This window comes from Mixophyes fleayi, chromosome 3 (assembly GCF_038048845.1).
Source record: "Mixophyes fleayi isolate aMixFle1 chromosome 3, aMixFle1.hap1, whole genome shotgun sequence".
In the NCBI taxonomy this organism is placed as follows: Eukaryota; Metazoa; Chordata; class Amphibia; order Anura; family Limnodynastidae; genus Mixophyes; species Mixophyes fleayi.
In genome coordinates this window covers 100,419,753-100,438,669 of record NC_134404.1, presented here as the reverse complement: position 1 = coordinate 100,438,669, position 18,917 = coordinate 100,419,753, and the positions used below count along the sequence as shown (strand labels likewise).

The window sequence follows — 18,917 nt, the reverse complement described above, 5'->3', positions numbered from 1 at the left end:
TCATCACCCTAAGTATGGCATCTGGTATCCATGGCTGGGTCCAAGACCTTGGGTGCTATACGAGGAGTGGGGTTATGGAAACTATTGTGTAGAAAGGTAATCGTTATCATTATTGTTTTCATCAGTAACAAATAATAAATGTACTCATTGTTCTTCCAAAATATTTATTTTTAAAGGTTTCTTTAATTTGACATATAATTGAGCAATCCTTGAGAAGGTATTAACATCTATACATTTGTTTTAGTCACTGCTTAAATAGTTGATTGAAAATAGAACAGATCATATAGTAGTTTAAGTCACATATGTGATTATTAGAAGCATAGCAATTAATATTTCTGGATGTTCATATCCTGAGTTTGATGACCGGTATTTTTATAATGGTCTTATTAGAATTTACTGGACATTTATGAATTATTGTCCCCTTTATCAAAAATCTAATATCAAGTTTTGATACAATTTAACTAACTTATAGCAACAAATCACTGTGATATTTTTTATGGGTATTATGTTAATTGTGTTTCAACAGGGTCATCCGGATATAAAAGAAATCCTGTAAATATGCTGTCATCGTCATTGCTAACATAAATACCATTCCAGTCCCTTGCCACCTCCAACCAAACCTGATCCCCTGCATTTAATTTCAAAACCAACATTGCTGAAGCTTGGTCTATCTCTTGGCCATACAGGGTTTCACGACTTTTAAATATCTTCTTATTTTGAGCAACAATACTAATCCGAGCTGGACGGCCTCTGACTGTCACATGAAATGCAAACACATAGGTTCCTGAAATTGTGCAATTAAACTTCCCTGTTGTAGGGTTGTATTCTTCTTGTTCATTGTACAGTAATCTGTCAAATTTTACAGGTGCATTGGGAGCAGGAAAAGGTTTTGATAGTCCTACAGTGAAGGCAGATTTTATGGGCTTGGGATTTTCCCCTTTGGATCCTTTAAGACCCCGAGAACCCTTTTTTCCAGGAATCCCTCGAATTCCTTTTATGCCATAATTGCCTTTTGGTCCAGGTGGACCGAATAAACCTGGAGAACCAATCTCACCCTTATCCCCTTTAAGTCCTAGTTCTCCCTTCTCTCCACTTTCTCCTTCTAAGCCATGGATACCATTCAGCCCTGCATCTCCCTTTATCCCCTTATCCCCTTTTAACCCTCTATCACCAGGTTCTCCTATATCTCCTTTTTCTCCAATATCTCCATAATTTCCTTTGTCTCCTGAATCTCCCTTTTCACCTTTGTCTCCTTTCTCCCCATCCAGACCTATTAAGCCTTGCTCCCCTCTGTCACCTCTGTCCCCTTTTGTGCCATTTTCACATATATCGCCTTTATATCCTTTCTGTCCTTTTATACCAGCAAGTCCAAGATTTCCTTTTTCACCTTTTGGTCCGATCTCACCTGTAAAAGTAAAAACCATTGATTGTGTTAGAATGAAGCATGAAGTTTTGTATTTAGAAACCAAGTCCTTTTATTCAGATTTAGTATGTGATCACTTTCATCCTTATGTGTTACATGTATGGTGTCTATTACCTGTAGTCATTGGCTATAGGACAGGAGTTGTTTCCAGAATTAGCTCCTTTTCATATTTTGGTGGATATTTTTTTTTTTATATTCTGAAGCTCCACGCTTAAATATCCTAAATTACATTTAAAAATTACATTGATCTACCCACCGCCCTTGGCGCTCCCCACCTGATTAAAATGTTTAGCAGCGCTTCTCGCAGAAAGGGTCATTTATGAACCTGCAAACATGGGGACCCACACTGCTGCCTTTTGTACGTAAATTCACCTATATGCCAGCTCTGCGCATTATTTAAATAATCCATCCTGCAAAAGTAAATGTCATTTTTTTTTCACTTGGTGCAAAAGTAGGCGCATGTTTGTGCCCAATGGACACTGCTCAAACACTACCAACAGTCTTTTGCACTACAAGAGTAGAAACTCAGTGCTCATGTCAATATATATATAAGATTGTCAATTTATCAATGAACAGCAGCAATTATTGACTTAGTAATATTCTGGTTTTGTGAAATTACTCAAAATTGATACCAGATAACAGAACCCAAAGTTTTTTCTTACTTTCAATTATATTTAAAAGTAATAAGTTAAACCTACACAGAGCACACCATTGCTTCCTGGGTAAAATGGGTCATATTGGATGGTATTTGCAGGCAGTGATGTCATCATATATAATGGATGAGTGGTGACTTCATGCCTTCAGAATTCATGAGGAATATGTGTATATACAATAAGACATAACCCAATCTCTTCTGCAGATTATGTGCTCTTTTCTCATCACTTTTTCCTAGCAACATCATATAAGAAATCATTCCGTTAATTCACCATACCGTTCCCAAATTAGAATAGTACGCTAACCAGTGAGGCGCATACATTAAGTGTGTCCTATTCCTCCAGTGATAAGCGTACACCGTCTATAAACCTGCAGTAATTAAAATGTATTTAAGTGCCACAACATTTAGCAACAGACTAGTGGCATTTATGTTTCTATAATTGCTATACAGTTATCAAGAACACATATCACATCCATTGCCAGAGGGAACTAGTGTAGCGATTTGTTAAAAGCTGTCCCCTGGCACCAAATGGGTTAAATCAATTATTTAAACAGCATTTCTTAAGCAACAGCACATGTTTGCTCTCCAATCACATGGTGTATGGCTGTCTGCTACCTTCAGTATGTATGTATCTGACAGATCTCTGAGGGCAGTGTTTCTCCTTCAACAGAATCAATTTGAACAGAGGTCAGTGGAGCAGTTTCATTACAAGAGAGGTAGGATGAGAAACAGACAGGCATAACTGTACATCATTCATTAGCATTACCTGCTTCTCCTGGCCTTCCTGGGATTCCAGCTAACCCACTCGTTCCTTGTTCACCGTGCTCACCTTTCTCCCCTACATATATAGATCTCCATTAACATTAGCACACATTAAGGAGCTATATTATTGTATACAGTATTTTCACTCTTTTGAAGTTCTATGCTTTTAAAGAACATGAAGGTGCCAATAGGTATCATTGTTCCCAGTAGGATATGCTGAAGACAAGTGCGGTATGTTCATATATTGACACGCCACAAGTGAAACTTACTACAAAGTAGACATGAAGTATGATATATTGCAGTTGACTTACAGGACCCAGAGAGCACATTTCTCCCATAGAGACTACCGCAGTGCAATTCATTCACTCAGCATGTAAACACATCTTTGGTGAAATTTATCTTCAAATGTGAAAGAGTTATGAGTAAAGGGTGCATTTTATTTTAGAACTAAACTGTGCACAGAATAGTTATATAAATATAGATCAATGTTGAAAAACAAAAAAGTTAAAATAAAGATAAAACCGAGGGCACTCACCGGATAAATTTTGACACGCATTAATCATGTTTCCTCAAGGTATGGAAAACAGCTGCAGATGGACTTTGTATCAATACCCCAGTGGTCATGGTTATTTTAGTGTTATTTTTGACTGAAGTGCTGTCAGATGCGTGCCCTCGTTTTTTCATTTAATCATTTCATTTGGATTGGATTATTCTATACAGATTCTAAGAAGCACCTGGGAAATTTGAGTAATTGTTGTTTTTCTGTGATGAATACAGAAACATTTGCTTGGTTTACCTAGAGATTGAATAATCCATTTTCTGACTCTTAATATAAATTTCACTAACTTGACCTACGTGGGTTTCATTTCACTTTCCATGTGTGGTAAAATGCATAATATAAACCTGGCGCATTTGATATGATCAGTTTTAAAAGGCCGACCCAGCAAGCCTATTATGCACAGTCAAACAGACATAATAGTAAAAACCAGTATTTCCTGTGTGCTTTTAAGAGCACTTTGTTGGAAATAAAAAGGTTAACTGTCAGTCTATCATCCTCTTCCACTACAATATAACTTACTAAGCAAATATACATATTATTGAAAAATGTCGATGAATTATTGATAAGCTTGCATAATGGGCAGATCTATTATGGAAAATTGTGGGATAAAATATGCAATCTCTGCTGAAAGATGTACTGTAGAGTGTGGTCACATGTCTGAGCGCTGCCTACTTGCTAAACAGAATTATTTCTGGAAGAGTTATAGCTATGTTTCAAAATTATAAGAGAAAAATGTACTGCCACTTCCAATTGAGACTATATACACTATTTTAGAGAAACCTGTACATCCACCAGATACTTTTTTTTTCTTATTGTTTCAAAAGTCGTGTTTCTCCAGTGTATGTTCTGAATACAATAGGTGAATCATGCATCTAGATTACTCAAACAACAGACAAGCAGTTTTTCCTATCAATTAAATGATTAGGGCTTATATTAAAGAACATCCTTGGAATTTGCTGCTTTACCCCAAGTGCAATAACTGTAGAATAATACAAGGGTCATGGAATGACTTTTCATGGAGAGAATCTTTAAATACAAGAATTGTTTGACCTTAATTTGCATCAGCAATACTATAAATGTAAACTTTTGTTTATTAGCTATATATGCGGGTGTCCTTGTTCAACCGGGAGTGGTTTATAACCTAGTTTAGCTCCCTCCCTTCTCCAATTAATAAAGTCACATAAAAATCTTTTATCTCTATGGAAAAGTGCCTGTACAGTGCACGCTGATTCTATTGTGATTATCTTTACTACCTTTAGCGCTGTTCTTCTTTTTTTTTTTTGAACTTTACAAAAGAAGATGATGGAGCAGGTAAAGGGGTAATATAGGACATGCTCCCGTTCCGGTCATCTGCTTTGGTACAGCACTTTTGTACATTGCACTGACATCACTGCACAGAAATCAGTGCTAACCTATGGTGTAAAGGTACAGCTGCAGAATTCTGGTCTTATGTATGTATTTTTTGAGTTGCAGGAAAATTAAAAAATGTGCAACTTCTAATACACTGTACATTGAAGTAAACATACAGTATTTATCATCACCGTGGTGATGATGATTGCAGTTTTAAAAATATAATAACCATAAACTAAATTTACAAATTGTGTCCTCCAAAACATCAGTAACCAACACCAGTGCTATGGCCTGGGCTGATTACTGATAAAGTGGGGGGAGGGTGGCTGACAAGCCTGGGGTCCCCCCAGCTAAAGAGTCAACAAGCACCAGGATATGCCAGACTGGGCCAGTCAGACTACAGGACCACAGAAGGAGACTCACTGGCCTGACATAAAGTGAAACCAGTTCCAGTCCCCATCCTGGTCAGTACGGGGGAAGAGTTCTTAAGAGGAATTGTCATTGCAAAAACCATCTCCCCCCTCCTTCCAACAACAAGCACCATGCTCAATGGGTCTCATAGGGGCACCAGAAAGATACATGCTGATGGTAATCATCATCAGAGGACTTTTGCAGCTGGCAGTTTAAGCTTTATCTGAGTATCTGTCTCTCGCAAACACAGGAGAGACAATATGCACTAGTCATTATTACAGTAGCTGGGCATTACGGTTTTATATAGTTTTTTGAACTGCCTAAGAATATCAGGAGTGAGATATAGGTCCAGATTGAAGGATATCTGTCATTGACATGAGGATCCTGAGTAGACCTCCGGCATGGGAGTGTCTATATTTTTCTACCGAAAATCTTTAACTCACAATATCATCATCATCACCATTTATTTATATAGCGCCACTGATTCCGCAGCGCTGTACAGAGAACTCATTCACATCTGTCCCTGCCCCATTGGAGCTTACAGTCTAAATTCCCTAATATAGACACTCACACACACAGACAGACAGAGAGGGAGACAGGTAGACACTAGGGTCAATTTTGAGTTCAATTCCCGACCATGGCCTTATCTGTGAGGAGTTTGTATGTTCTCCCCGTGTTTGCGTGGGTTTCCTCCGGGTGCTCCGGTTTCCTCCCACACTCCAAAAACATACTAGTAAGTTAATTGGCTGCTATTAAAATTGACCGTAGTCTCTCTCTCTCTCTCTCTGTCTGTTGGTTTGTGTATGTTAGGGAATTTAGACTGTAAACTCCAATGGGGCAGGGACTGATGTGAATGAGTTCTCCGTACAGCGCTGCGGAATCAGTGGCGCTATATAAATAAATGGTGATGATGATGATGATGATTATTATCTTTGACTTATAAGGCGCCACAAAGGGTCCGCAGCCCCGTACTTTACATATACAGAAAACAGAGAACCAAGACACAACATGATACAGAAAGAACAAAATATATACAAACACAGGTGACAGGGTAAAGCAAATCAGATTATTTCTGGGACAGATAGTGAAAGGGATGGTAGAAATCAGTGAGAAGTAGGCCAAAGATTAAAAAAAACAAAACCGGGAAAACAGGGCTAGCGAAGCAAGCCAAGAGGTACAGAGGGTGATGGAAGCACACAAGGAAAGAGGGCCCTGCTCATGAGAGCTTACATCAAATAGATAACACCACCAATGATGTTCAGTTAGTAGATGAGTATCCCTGAGTCACTTAGGACCATATAGTTTATGAAAAGTGACAATATGGAAAACTGTGCTTCAATAATAGAACAGTTGTGATTTATTGGACCTGTGTACATGTAGGAAGTGTGATGACACATTGTAAGACAACTTTGCCAGATGTCTATCGGCCAATTTTTTATTACCCTAACACTGGTACTGAAATCAATTCACAGTCACTCATACACACCTTTGTCTCCTTTATAGCCTTTTGGACCTGGGGGACCAATAGCTCCATGTGGTCCTGGCAAACCCATGTCCCCAGTGTCTCCTTTGGGACCTGCAAAATGAAATGTATTAAATATATCTGAGAGTCTTTTTTCATCAAAGAAAGTGTCATTTATTTTCTTGACACCATCAATGCAATCAAGTACCAGTCTGTATTAAAATTAACATAGTGGTTTTCAATGATAGAAAATCCTCTGACAGCTCACAAGCCCTGTTAATGTTATGTGGCCCAGAAGAATGAAATCGATATATAGTCAAAATCACCTTTCATGAAACAAATTATAGTCACCTTGAAGCTTAGCTTGAATAGAATTTCACTTTTTATTCAAGCAAGTATTTCTATGATAAAAAGTAAGTACAGGTGTAGGAAATTGGTTACCTTTATTGGCAGAATGAACAATCATTCATTATAACTCAAACAAAAGTCCCCAGTTTAAAAAGATTCAACTCCTCCATTGTAACATACAGCTAACACAGTGACCTCTATTTGTAAGTATTAGAAAATATTTGAAGAGCTTAAGAAAGATTTCTATCCACATTGTTTTAATTCATTTACATTAAATTGAAAATTGGTTAATTTGGAAATCTTTCCATTTTCTCTGCAGTCTGTACAGTCTGACTGTCGAGTTTTTGGTGTCAACAGTCCTACTGTCGATAGATTAACAGTCGCCGGTATGACTACATCCCCCAAGGATAAGTCCTAAAAAGTATAAGCACCACCATTGCCCCTGATCCTGTAATAGTATCATCCTCAGCAATAGCTGTAACAAAGCAACAAAATACTCTTGTGCATCTATATAACAGTTCTCCTAGCTCTCTTTTAACAAAATAACATATTTAAGTAAAAAAGTTAGTATTCAAAAACATAAAGCAACTCGTGAACATATGGAGGTGCATTTGACACCACAATTTCCCAGATCCAGTTTTACAGAAGCCTCATGCCACTACTCTATGCTGTTAAAATGTTGTTGTTCGGAATGGCTACTTGTTGGCCTAGCCCCCTGTGGTCCACCTGCAAAGTATAAACAAGACCTCCCTTGCCCACCAGCACCAAATGACCTCTGCCCCCTTACATCAGCCATAAATCACTTAATTAGACCCATATGAGCTCTAAATCTCTCGCACCACACAAGTCCTAAAATGCCTCCCTCAATATCGGAACCACTCAATTTTTTCACACATATGTGCACCAAACACACCCTGCAGGCCACAACATTAGCCCCAAAATGACCTAAAAAGCACACCCCATAAGCTAAAATAAAGTAATATCTATCCCACTTAGTAGGGAGATATCATTTGGTAGTTTGTACTGATGGCTGGGGGGCAAAGATGAACATATTCACACCACAAACAAATATAGATTTAATATTTTTTAAATAAAAATTAAAAGTGATGTCATATTGAAATGTATATAGAGAAAAAACATTTTGCTGATGATTTACAGGTAGAATGGTATCTGGAGTCTGACTCACCATGCAGACTCAACACACTACACATTAGCTGCTGGCTGCTGGGGACAGTGTCAGCACAGTGGGTGGTTGACACTAGGAACAACAGGATTTAGACTATGGCAGTGTATATGCTGCAAGATAGATACCATTGCTTATACACTGCCTAGGCGGACATTCCTTCTTCTTCCCGCCCCTCCTTTCTCCTCTTCTTTCATTCTCTATCTTTCTCTCCTGCTCTGCACACTGAATGGTGCTGCACTCTTCAAGGCTTGGTAAATATCAGAGGTGAGGGGGTACATTAATGTTTTCTGCGGGGAGTAGGGATGATGGGGGTTTATTAATGTAACAAACACAAAAATAAGGGGCGCTAATCCACCTAAAGTGTCCGATTAAGATGCTGCTATCTAAGCAGGATCTGGACCTGCTATAGAAGATAAAAGCTAAAAAGATAAGATGAGATAGCGCAAAACTCAAATCGGCACAATGGTTTAATGATCACAAATAAAAATCAATAAAATTAAGCATTAACGTGAGCATAAATATGCATGCACAATATTTCAATACACACCGGATAAATTATGAGTAATCATTGGCATAGAATGCACATATAAAACTATTGGTGCAGCTTGATAATTGCCACTGCAACACCTGATACAGAAGATTATATCGTAGTACAGAGTCCACTTAGGGTTCCAGGACACCGTATATAGTATAGATGAAGTGTCAATATTTTCTGTCAACCAAGTGTCAATATTTTCTGTCAAATATTTTCTGCCTGCGGCACTGATTTGATCAAATCAGTGCCGCAGGCTGGTTGACAGACTCAAAAATTGAATAGGAGAGCCTTAAAGCGGGGAGCGCAAGAATTTGAGCACAGCACACATGCTGGAATTACAAGCTCATTTATAACTACATAGCGCTACATGCTGTCAAGGTCCCGTATGTTGAGATATGAGATTTTAAGGTGAATGACATCACTTACGCACACGGTTGTGTGGTTCTATTTCCTTAAGTCATTTTCGAAAATATTGACACTTCATCTATACTATATACGGTGTCCTGGAACCTAGGTGGACTCTGTACTACGATATAATCTTCTGTATCAGGTGTTGCAGTGGCAATTATCAAGCTGCACCAATAGTTTTATATGTGCATTCTATGCCAATGATTACTCATAATTTATCCAGTGTGTATTGAAATATTGTGCATGCATATTTATGCTCAAGTAATGCTGATTTTTATTGATTTTTATTTGTGATCATTAAACCATTGTGCCAATTTGAGTTTTGCGCTATCTCATATATCTTTTTAGCGTTTATTAATGTAATCTGGGCTGGTGTATTAATGTAATCTGGGAGGTCTATTAATGTTATGTGGGGGGGTGAAGGAATGTTCTGTAGGGGTTGGTGTGGGGTGTGTAGTAATGTTTTTTGGGGGGGTATAGTAATGCCATATGGAAGGACTCTGAAACCAGTATCTTACTAAGGACATTATGGGCTCTAAATCTGTATCTGGTCCTGCCCTTAGCAAAGGAGCACTGCTCGTTTCCTTAGCAACACACTCAGTTGCTAGTGGCAGGAGCATGTTACAGGGACAAGGGTGGGTTGCAGATTCTGGTGAGGCTTGGTCATCTGCTCCTTTTACCTGCTGCTTTATTCCCCCACTTTGAACATGCATACACAGTAGTTAACTGAGCTGAAGTAACTGGTGCTACTGTCCTAATTCTTTGACTGGTTACAAGTTATTTTATCCTCACTCACTTCATCACTTACTCGTTTGTGTGTGTACTCACTTTTTTAGAAACAATGCACTAGGTGCTTTGGCCATTGGAAAAAGCACTTTTTAAAATAGTAGAAAAACTATAATTTTTGTTATATTTATCAAAAAAACTACTAGTCATGTATTATACTTTGAAATATAAGAATATTAGAAGCCATCTAAGCATTCCATTCCCTTTCAGTCTACGTCTACATGCTTTTTATAGTCATGAAATTCTTGATGACTTCTGTTATTCCTATACTTCATTATGCATTATGCAATATCTGCTAGGTAAAGGACATTTTAGTGCACACTGCAGTGCAGTTATATATTTTTATATTTAATAAACTCACAAATAAAATAAAGATGTAACATCACAGGAAACTGTTAGGTTTTTCCATTATATTATTTGACTACTCATAAAGAACAGACTATTTCTGTATTTTTATATGCACATTATGAAGTATTAAATGGAAATTGGGCATTTATTATTACACTGAACTGTTACATTTCACAGAATCACTCTTTTTTAACCCCCATAAGGACATATTTGTCTTTGAATTAATGAAAATCCTGCTTATTGTCACTTCAATAGAAGTGTAATCCTTAGATAAATACAGTGCATTGTATCACCTTTCTTGTTATTTCTTTTGCAGTCATATATATATATATTAATATTTATGAAATGTATCAAGTGGGACACTGCAAACAAAAGTACATAGATGAACCAAACAGGAGATAGACCTGTGCAGTGAATGTTACAAGTGTATTGTGTTGTCACAGGGCTTTCCTCACAGTTTATCTAGCCAGCCAGCACCTGTTCTGCAAGGAAGTAACTTCCTGACTGATAAGTAACAAGTTCTTTTCCTGTCAATCAAACAAACAGAGATGTAACCAGTCTCTGCCCAATCACATTAATGCCCCTAGAAACTGCCCTAACAGAACTTGTTATTCACTCATATGAACACTCTGCATTCCTTCTTCCTATGTTACTCTCTCTGGCGCCATGCTAATCCTGTCCAGGAAGGAGCTGTGCTAAGCTCCACCCTTCACAGGTGCCATGCTAAGCTGGCAATGGGACCAGTGCAAAAAGTGCAGGAAATTAGATCAATGCAAGGGGTGCTGGCAATAAGAACAGTTGAAAGTGGGCTCATGATATGATCAATGCAGAGAGAGGTTGGAATATGGTCAGGGGAAAGTGAGCGTTATGATCCGTGCAAGGAGGACTAGCTGAACGATTGGTGAAAAGGGGTTCGACAATACTATCAGTGTTTAAATCACTAAACAATACACAGTGTTTCTCACTCTCTACACTAACACCACAACACAAAGCACTAAGCCCCATACGCTACACATTACATTAAGTCCCACATTGTGTACAGTAATACCCTTATACAAACAGAACAGCCCAAACTTTTCATTGTATACCTGTCTCTCTAAACTAATAATCTTAAAAATAACACTAGACCATACACATTACAGGACCTCCCACAATGGCTACAATTATACTCTTACACATAAATAAACCTCACACATTACAGCATGTCCAACACAGGCAACAGTAATACACTGACCTCACCACAGAACCTATCACTATAGGTTCCCAGCCATCTGCCATAATACTCCTACCCAGACAACTAACCACCCACACCTTACACTGTGCCTTCCACTCTGCATATAACATTTACTGCACTTCGGTTATGCTGCCTCACTCCCACCCCATATACAGATCTGAAGCAATACTTAGCTGCCATCTGTTAAACCAGGGGAGAGGACGAGATCACTTTTCTTGGTTTCTCATAAAAAAGGATCTTAGTGTATATAAGTCATTTGTTTTCTACTATGATTAGGATTCGTCCATCAGAGCTTAAATATAGCATTTATGTAGTGTCATTACCATATACTATTATTATTATTATTATTATTATTATTATTATTATTTATATACATAGCACCAACTTATTCTGTGCTGTTGTATAATCTGAATACTTTTTTTAGGTGCACATGTCAAAGTTAAATTTAAAGTCCCTACAATAGGAGTGTACATACACACAGGTGCCAGTACGTTCATTCCTCGGATAGCATACTGGATAATAGTAGCCAATAAGATTCAGTCTTTTTCATAGTAGTGTTTAGAAATTGAAAACAATTGGATTGCCCAAAATACATTTTTCCTGTGCATCCGTTATCAAAATGTCCCTAAATGTAGAGCCATATTTTTATAGATCAGAGTTAGAGGAATTGGGCTGGCAAACTATTGCTGAACTCCCAGGAGTTTCTGCCACCCAATAAAGCAGCACATATTCTGTTGTCTATATAGTGTATAAAACTATGCTTTAACAAAACGCGATGTGAATGGGTCCCTAACCTTCTATATAACATAATAAGAACACCTTGAAAGTCTTGTGTATTAGCTCATAAATAGTTCACAACCTAGGATGTAATGAACTATAAAACTGTTGACAAAACAAATTAGCAACTGGTAATTTTCTATGAACTGAAACAAAAGAGTCATTCTTTTTATTAGACTGTCATATAGTTTTACTGTGCACAAGATTTTCAACTCTTGCTAGATTTGAGTACAGTGTGTTTCAAAAGCTAGTCTTTGGCAAGTGATTTGTAGAGCCAATAAAAATCTTTTTTTTTTCTGCAATAGTTTCAGAACTGATGCAGTAATGGAGAGCAAACCACAAGCATAATTATCAGTAAATAAGTAATAGAACACAGAGCAAAGCAATTATGTACAATATGTAATGATGAAAACATTTTCACACTACAAATGCACCAGGTTTGCAATAATTTTTGGATTTTAATTTTAGCATTTTACTACAAAAAGTTAGTTATCGGATTTTCATTAGGATACCAGAAAATAGAATGGACATCATGTGCTAATTCTGTACTTTATTACTGTGTATGAGTGAAAGTGTGTGTGTGTTTTATGCAGGGCCGTAACTAGGGCTGTGCGATAGGGGCGACTACCCAGGGTGCAACACTGAAGGGGGGCAGTTTATGAATATTTTAGGTTAATTTGGTAAAAACTGAGGGCTAAGGGGGGCTGCGCTAAAATTTTAAGTTACAGCTCTGATTTAATGTGTACAATATTACTCAGTACTTTATGTTATTCAGGGCATATTAAATATATTATTTTTCGCTATACCATGCAAGTATTACCCAGGTTAATATGGGGTGTAGTGTGTATATGCATATAAGGAACATGATAAATTTAGTAAGAAAAGAACTTCTCAAAAATATTGTTAAGTATTAACTATGGGCCTGATTTATGTTCAGATGCAACTTACATTCAACTTGCGAGTAGTTCCGACCGTATTCAAAGCCAAGTAGATCTCAAGATGAATCTAGTTGTAACTGCACTCTGCTAAACGTTACTTACTGTATGATAACTGACAGAGCGCAGTATACACACAAACAAATGTGCAATATAAGGTCACATCTGAACACATAAAAAAAAATGTTATATTATAAAATAAATTAATACCTGAAAAGAGTATAATCATTAATAAAAATATGGAATGTTTACAAACATTTTACAGTAAATACACAAATCAATATTTTCTTAACGCGCACTGTACATGCAATGCGTTTTAATATCTTAGTTGCATACACATGTTCCGTGATAGCTAGTGGTCTGCATACATGTACTTTTTAAAACAAAGGAGTGTCAGCTATCACTATCAATCGGCATTTACACCTGCCCTGTACGTGGTGCAAAGGATGCAGCTGAAACAAGCGTACTTATGAGAAACCCAAGACTTAAAGTGACCACAACTGCATCAGAGCACCCCGGCACGCTCTTACTGTACATTACCTGCACTCATTCGCCCCTACACTCCCCTCGATCTGCCCCTGCCCTCCCCCGTTCTGCTCCTGCCCGCCCCCATTCCGCCCTTCAAGCCGTAAGCAGTCATAAGTGTAATTTGCGCTCGGACCTGAGCTGCATACAATTGTGCTCATTGGTGTAGGGTCTGTTTCAGGAGCATGCACAGAGCTGTTTCATTCCAGATATGGCACGGAAACGGACTTACGTCCAAACATGTATCAGGCCCTATATATTTAAAAATGTTTGAAAATCAGTTTATCTCTCCATTATTGTCTGATTTTACTACAGTGCTAACATTAACACATATAAAAAAGAGCATTGTCAAAGACTAGTTATAATAGTCAAACATGCCAGTGTTATGACTTCTGTGCATCTGACAATGTAGTACAATTAAGAGAGGGGAAAATCTGTTTCCGTATTCAGTTCCCAAGGCTCCACTAAAAGGAAGTAGCAGGTCAGTGAAAATGTAATATGTAACCAGGAATGCTGCTTAAGCAAAGTGGTTCCTGGAGGATTGCTTCAATGATAATGTAACAGTGTTCCAGTTAATGTAATGGTACTATTTAAAAACAAAAATATAACACTGTTTTTGGAATGCGTGGTTTCTTCACTTCTGAGGAAGAGGAGCTGAAAGATTAAGCCGGTCAATGGGGAATTTGTGTTAATTTGTACTGCAGCTTGTACAACTAACACAAATTGTATTACAACACGGATCCATACTTAGATTTAAAAAGACACATATAGATCAAGTTTAAACTTACATAAATTATATTTGTGGTGATACAGAAGAAGGCAACGCAAAATCCGCAGAGCGACAGTTGCCAAATATGGTTCACGTGGTTAGAGTGTCTACAGCAAACTTTCCTTTATACAGCAAACATTTAATAAATATGGGCCTGATTCATTAAGGATCTTAACTTGAGAAACTTCTTATTTCAGTCTCCTGGACAAAATCATGTTACAATGCAAGGGGTGCAAATTAGTATTCTGTTTTGCACATAAGTTAAATACTGCCTTTTTTTCATATAGCACACAAATACTTGATAGCTTATTTGTACACTGAAATTTAAAGTTCATATTTATGTGGTACATGAAAAAAAGGCAGTATTTAACTTATGTGCAAAACAGAATACTAATTTGCACCCCTTGCATTATAACATGGTTTTGTCCAGGAGACTGAAATAAGAAGTTTCTCAAGTTAAGACCCTTAATGAATCAGGCCCTATGACTTTAACATAAACATGTAATGTTAACATATGTATAATGCATTATCTTTATCTACATTTGATATTGTCAAGGATGTCTTCAGTGACTTGAAATATCCTTATAATTTAAGAAGTGGGTCACTCAACAGTGATTTAATGTGGTCATTTCCAGCTGGTAAAACCCAGCATTCCGTTATTACAATGTGACACTATCTAAAAGTAGACGCACCTAGTTTGGAGGCTGTAGAACGTATTGGAGGAAAGACTGAGCTTGGCTGTGACCTGCAAACAAAGGTCATGATTGTGGATATTTAGGAAAACTGGCGCACAGAAAGAGGTGCACCAAAGCAACCTGTTAGACATTTGCTAAGCATTACTAGAACATCGATTATGACTGGTTACTATATGCTATGGCATTTTTTTTTCTGTGCATCAATTTTGCTATTTGGTACAGCGCCCTCCTATAAGCGGACAGTTTACTTTACCTGAGAGTCCCATTGGTCCTGGATCGCCCTGTGGCCCAGCTATAGGTGTACAGCAATCGCAGCAGTTAAAGAAAAAATCAGCTGTTTCCAGAGTGAAATTGTCAAAAGGGTAAATGGTGGTAGCAGTTCTGAAATCAGGGTTTAAAGTGGCAGGTTCAGTAGTGGTGTCACTGGTTTCCGCTATGTCAGTAAAAACAGTCTCCTCTGTTGGCGGAGCAATAGAAGTCTCAAAAGCATTGACAATCTCCATGTTATACGTTTTCTTAGTGTACTTTGTCGGCTGAGTCGTTTTCGCTTCCAAGTAAACAGTAGCAACAACAGTTATAAAAGTAGCTGTGGGCCAAGATAAAGTTCCCATTCTTGTATCTGTGAAAAAAAGAAATGAATGAATTATTCATGCCAAGCTTCTATATTACAGTAGGTTTCCTATTAACAATATGGTATTATGGAAACTAGATTTACAATGACTATACCGTATGCAAGGTCTTTGTGCCAATACTGTCTGTGATCTCCTGCCTGACACTTCCAACTAGACCCCTTATTGTGCTACCGGATTTATTGTGCTGAGAAGCTAGGTCGATGGAGACAAATGTGTCAGTTTTAGAATTACAGTAATGCTGAAAATGTCCCCGATTCTATTATTAAACCTCTGACTGAAAGGCTGACTTTACATCTGCACACTAAAAATCACATCAAATGAAAGATAAAGATCCACTGTTTACAAACACCTTTACTAAGCAATAATATTTTAACTGTTAATTCTAACTGCTAGTTGATTGCCTAACACTGAATCCAACTGATGCATTGGTTCTGAGTATTTATCACATGAACCTTTTTGATACATAACAATTTGGGAGGATACAGGCAGCACAGGACCCTGTTTTTTTTATATAACTCAACCTATCATGAAGGAAGGGGGACTTCCCTCTGGAAAAGAGTTTGGAGCAACAGCCAGGTAGATTCCTTGAAATCTCTGAGTGCTTATTCCATCTGCAATAAATAACTCTTAAAAGCTATTTTACTTCTACCTCCCAGGATTCTGGAGGCAATTAGGGATCCATAATTTGTTAGGCGATCATATCTACCAATTATAAAGCACTGCAGAGTAAGCTGGCACTAAATAAATAAATGATAATAATAATAATAATCTTGCTGTGGGCGCAATTTAGTAGTATGCCCAATTGTTCTAAACAGGATAGAAACACTATTTTAGGTACCCATTCTTAGGTATTGTGGGGATCCAAGGTACTCCCATAAGGGCTCCTTATAGAAAGGTAGACAGAAATATTGTACCTCTGACAAAGCTTTTTCAAGAACTATTGAAACTGTAGAACTAAGCTCTTTGCCCTATTAGAAGAGTGAGTAAGATAAGAGTTGTCCACCTTAATATGAGTTTAATTTATTGTGCTGCAACTTTTACTAAATTCTTTGAGTTTGTTATCTGACTTGCTTCTGTGTCTTTAGCTATGCACTTAAATCATTAGGCAGAGCTGTTTATTTGTGTTGTCCCAGGGTACCACACTGCTCAGCTGTGATCTCTGCATTGTATTCTGTTGCATCCCAAGAACAGACTTGTGTCATATTCCAGGCAAAGGGAATAAACACATCAGCCTGGTGATATAAATGTAAGGCATATTAGACGATAAATTAAAGTCATCTAAAATATTTTCAAATATTAAAATACTTTTATCTGAGAGCAGGAAGAAAATGTCATAAAATTGTTACCCTCTTTATGGATATAATTCCACCAGGAACTAGAAATTTAGTTTAATTTTGAGTGGAATTATATGAGGTAGGTAAAAGAAGAAAATCTCACTTACCTGAGCTACCCTGATCTGGCAGTTCCCGTAATCTCTGTGGTAGCAGGATATCCTCTCTCATGCTTATTGCTTTTTTGTAAACTCCTAACGGTGTTGTCAATGCCCCTCCCCTGTCCCTGTGAGCTTTCTTTTCAAATATAAGGGAACCTTATGGTGGAGGGATCATGCAATTAGAGCCAGCAATTTGGAAAAAGCCCACCCCGAATAGGAGAGAGGATGTCCTGCTTGCACCATGTCTTGCAGAACCCACCAGGCAGAAAACAGAAGTATGAGGTGACTTTTATCAGCAAATTGTTGCGGGTTCCAGTTTTTCATTGGATCTTTAGCACCAACACAGAGAGATGCAATGTGTTGCGGTATAAATCCCTTACATATATATTTTGCTTTTTCACCTTCATTCACCCATCTTTACAATACAAAGGTGTCCATAACTGTATATTTTCTATTAAAGCGGATGCTAGTGATTTAACTGTAACATCACCATCACCACCTGCAACTTACAGATCAGCTGACAATCCTATGTGCCAGACCCCCACAGTTTGGGAGACACTCACTCCTGATACCTCTGCAACAGATGTCTGTAGCATCCAATCAGTGCCCCTGACAATCTCCGCTGCAAAATAGGCAGAGATGGCCAAATATAATAGCTGTTGTACTGCAGGGGCATAGGACACCGTGCCCAGGCTGCTCTATTACTTTGAGGAGAGAATTGTTGACACATAATTCTTTTTTAATGGGTGAACATTTCCTTTAACTAACACTTTTGGGCACAAACTGCAATTTATACAATCTGATTTTTTTAATATATTCTGCAATATTTGAGAACATTTTTCCATTTCTCTATTTAATTTACTGAGCTTTCCCAAAGACAGGTGAAAATTATTGGTGATCACAGTGCGTGTTTAAGAGTTCTACCATCCTCTCATGGTTTCTCTTTTCATTTTCATTATAAACCAATACACATACATTTCTCTATGTTCCTGTGAAATTAGTCCTTGATTCCATATTATCTGCCATCCTTGAAGCTATGTGCACGCAATATGTGCTATGCAAACAAATGTTTATTTGGCGCACTCAGATCATGCCTCATACATGATTCATTTTGTTTTATTAAGAATGTTTAATATAGAACAAATAACGTAAGATTCATAACCCAAATGTGGCAACTAGAAGCAAAATGCAATGATGCCTTCTGTACGAAAATGCAAAGGAGAATGTGTTGACCCTTCGGAGAATGGCTGTGAGATGTAGTATTCATTCCAGCGGGAGCAGAAATAATCATTCTATTTCACATATCAAAATTGAAATATATTAGCTTCATATCAGAAGCATGAGTGAAATGCTGCATGTTTCAGTATCAGTGCATTATGTTCTAGTAATTCCTGCCTTCAGCAATGTCTCCTCTCATTTTATGGAGCAGTGTCAATCATTTTTTATTCTTCTTCGTAATAGATTACTTTCACTTTGATTTCCTGTCCTATCTGGTATTGAAAAAGTAATCAGGATCACCTGACATCAGCTATATTCTTTACATTAATAAAAAATGTGGATATTAATTAAAGGAGCATTACACAGAAAAAATACTGAAAACAAAATGGCTTGGCTGATAGATAATTTGCTCCTAAGTTAATTAGGGTCATTGATGTGCAAAATTATGGACCTGCAGCAGAAATGAT

The 18,917-nt window shown here is 37.6% G+C and overlaps 1 protein-coding gene across 1 annotated transcript; it reads right to left on the bottom strand.

Annotated features, from left to right (window-relative positions):
* Positions 1-215: 215 nt before the first annotated feature.
* Positions 216-15,963, bottom strand: LOC142142726 (uncharacterized). The gene is made up of 5 exons (XM_075200565.1): positions 15,895-15,963; positions 15,422-15,787; positions 6,647-6,736; positions 2,845-2,916; positions 216-1,405 (listed from the first exon to the last, which is right to left on the bottom strand). Exons 2-5 carry the CDS (start codon positions 15,777-15,779, stop codon positions 504-506), a joined length of 1,422 nt encoding a protein of 473 aa, XP_075056666.1. The 5' UTR covers positions 15,780-15,787; positions 15,895-15,963; the 3' UTR covers positions 216-503.
* Between the last annotated feature and the right edge of the window lie 2,954 nt (positions 15,964-18,917).